General features: G+C 39.4%; 1 protein-coding gene across 1 annotated transcript in view; it reads left to right on the plus strand.

Annotated features, from left to right (window-relative positions):
- Positions 1–239: 239 nt before the first annotated feature.
- The window catches only part of LOC106517146 (mucin-5AC), a gene marked incomplete at its 3' end in the record, with an annotated part of 10,735 nt that continues 7,946 nt past the window's right edge, over positions 240–3,028 (plus strand). Inside the window, 5 exon segments of the mRNA XM_014007860.1 lie at positions 240–372; positions 538–624; positions 727–813; positions 898–1,044; positions 1,243–1,496. Coding sequence (XP_013863314.1) covers positions 294–372; positions 538–624; positions 727–813; positions 898–1,044; positions 1,243–1,496 — 654 coding nt within the window.

The following is a 3,028-nucleotide window of genomic DNA, read 5'->3' on the forward strand; positions in this document are numbered from 1 at the left end:
GTTATCTAGTTGTGTCTTTATAAAAATGTTTTCAGTATGAAAATGTTAGTAAAATGTTTTATGGCCTTTTTACATTGACATGAATGACAAGAAACTTTACTTACAATTAACTTATTCAAAATGTATCTGCCACCAGTTACCATTTTCTCAAAAACACAACACATCATTAACAATCATCTCCACTCAATACATATTCTCCACCAGTCATTGCAACTTCTCGTGCATTCAGCATGTCCTCACCTCCACAAAATTTAACTTTTCTTCCAGTTGGTCCAACTTCACCAGCAGTGAACATGACCTCACCTCCACTCAATGCCACTTCTCCACCAGTCAGTCCACCTTTACCAGCATTCAGCACGACCACTCTGCCAGGTAATGTAACTACTCATCAAGTCAGTGCACATTCACCAGCATTCAGCATGACCTTACCTCCACATAATGCAACTTCTCCTCCATTTGATGCACATTCACCCTTTATCAACATTACATCACCTCCTCTCAATGCAACTTCTCCTCCAATTGATGCACGTTCACCAGCATTCAACATTACATCACCTCCTCTCAATGCAACTTCTCCAGCAGTCAGTCTACCTTTACCAGCATTCAACATGACCTCCCCACCAGGTAATGTAACTATTCATCCAGTCAGTGCACATTCACCAGTGTACAACATGACCTTACCTCCACATAATGCAACTTCTCCACCATTTGATGCACATTCACCAGCATTCAACATTACATCACCTCCACTCAATGCAACTTCTCCACCAGTCCGTCTACCATTACCAGCATTCAACATGACCTCCCCACCTGGTAATGTAACTATTCATCCAGTCAGTGCACATCCACCGGTGTTCAACATGACTTCACCTCCACTCAATGCAACTTCTGCACCAGTTGGAGCAACTTCACCAGCAGTCAACATGACCACACCTCCACTCAGCACAGTCTTATCTTCTGCTCATACCACAACACCAGCATCTAATGTAACTTTACCAGTCAGCGTGACATCCCCACAAACAGTTACCACAGTAACAGCACTAGGTATTGTAACTTTTCTCATAAACATGTTACTGCCTGTTTGTTTTTTAAGCAGTTTATTTGCATTACAATGCTATTTTTGTGGGGAAAATATCTTTTATATTTACTATATGCTGTACATTGTTAAGATATAGGTGCAATTATGAATTTTAAATTGTTTTTACTTGACAAAAAAAAAACTGAAATTTGCCTGATTTATAGGTAATGCAAGCTCCACACCTGTAACAGGATCACTGGCAACAACAACACCAACTACAACTACAACCACAACAACTACTGCTACCACTACAACCACAACTACTACTGCTCCTACTACAACTACAACGAAAACACCTGCCCCCCAATTGGAGCCTAAAATCAATTTGGGATTTAGTTTGGTGAAAGTCTTTGTACTAGCCTTTGATGACAAGAACTCTCCAGAGTTTATTGCTCTAGCGTTGGAAGTAACCTCAGCGGTGAGTGTGCTTGTTATTTGGTTGATCCTATGTCTATTTTTACACAAACAGAACAAAGAAAGTTTTCAATTTCCACAAATGCCCAGAATAAAATAGGCTGTTGTTTAAGCATTCATTGAGATTATATAATCACATACGACTCAACACCCAGTGCTTTACTCTATATATACATATACAAACATATATATATATACAAACATATATATATATATACACATATACAAACATATATATATATACACATATACAAACATATATATATACACATACCTATTTAGGATAACAGACTAAGTTGATATTTAAATACAATATCTTTGTCATGTAATCTAATTTAACTTATTGCACTTTTTTACAATGTTTTCAATATGACATGCTATAAATAAAATGTTTTATGGCTTTTTACACTGACATTTATCAGAGGAAACATTAACTATATTTACGTTACTGAAAATGTTTCAACCACTCTCACAAATAAACAACACATCCGTAACATTCAACATGCTGTCAATTCCACTCAAAACGTCTTCTCTATGACCTCACCTCCACTCAACACGACTTCTCCAATTACTGCAGTTTCCAAATACTGCAATTTAACATGACCTCACCACCACCCAATGCAACTTCTTTTCCAGTCACAGCAACTTCACCAGCAGGGAATGTGACCTCACCTCCACTCAATTCAACTTCTCCACCAGTCAGTCCAACTTCACCTCCAGGTAATGCAGCTCCTCCTGCAGTCAATGCACATTCACCAGCATTCAACATGACCTCACCTCCACACAATGCAACTTCTCCAACAGTCAGTCCAACTTCACCAGCATTCAACATGACGTCACCTGCAGGTACTGTAAATTCCCTCCAAGTCAATACATTTTCAAAATCATTCAACATGACCTCATCTCCACATAATGTAACTTCTCATGCAGTCGATGCACATTCACCAGCATTCAACATGACCTCACCTCAACTCAATGCAACTTCTCCACCTGTCAGTCTAACTTCACCAGCATTCAACATGACCTCACCTGCAGGTACTGTAAATTCCCTTCAAGTCGATACCTTTTCAATACCATTCAACATGACCTCACCTCCACATATTGCAACTTCCTGTGCAGTAGTTGCACATTCACCAGCATTCAATATGACCACTCCTCCACTTAATGCAACTTCTCCACCAGTCAAACCAACTCCACCAACATTCAACCTGACCTCACCTCCACTCAATGCAACTTCTCCACCAATCAGACCAACTCCACCAACATTCAACCTGACCTCACCTCCACACAATGCAGCTTCTCCACCAGTCAATACACATTCACCAACATTCACCACAACCTCACTTCCACTCAGCACAAAATTATCTTCTGCTAACATGTTATCACCAGCATCTAATGTAACTTTACCAGTCAGCATCACATCCCCACAAGCAGTTACCACAGTAACAATGCCAGGTATTATAACCGTTATTACAGTCAACATGTTTCAACCAGTCTGCTTTTTATAAACAACAGGTTTATTCACTGGCTTTATAT

This window comes from Austrofundulus limnaeus, unplaced genomic scaffold (genome assembly GCF_001266775.1).
Source record: "Austrofundulus limnaeus strain Quisiro unplaced genomic scaffold, Austrofundulus_limnaeus-1.0 Scaffold45, whole genome shotgun sequence".
NCBI classification, from domain to species: Eukaryota; Metazoa; Chordata; class Actinopteri; order Cyprinodontiformes; family Rivulidae; genus Austrofundulus; species Austrofundulus limnaeus.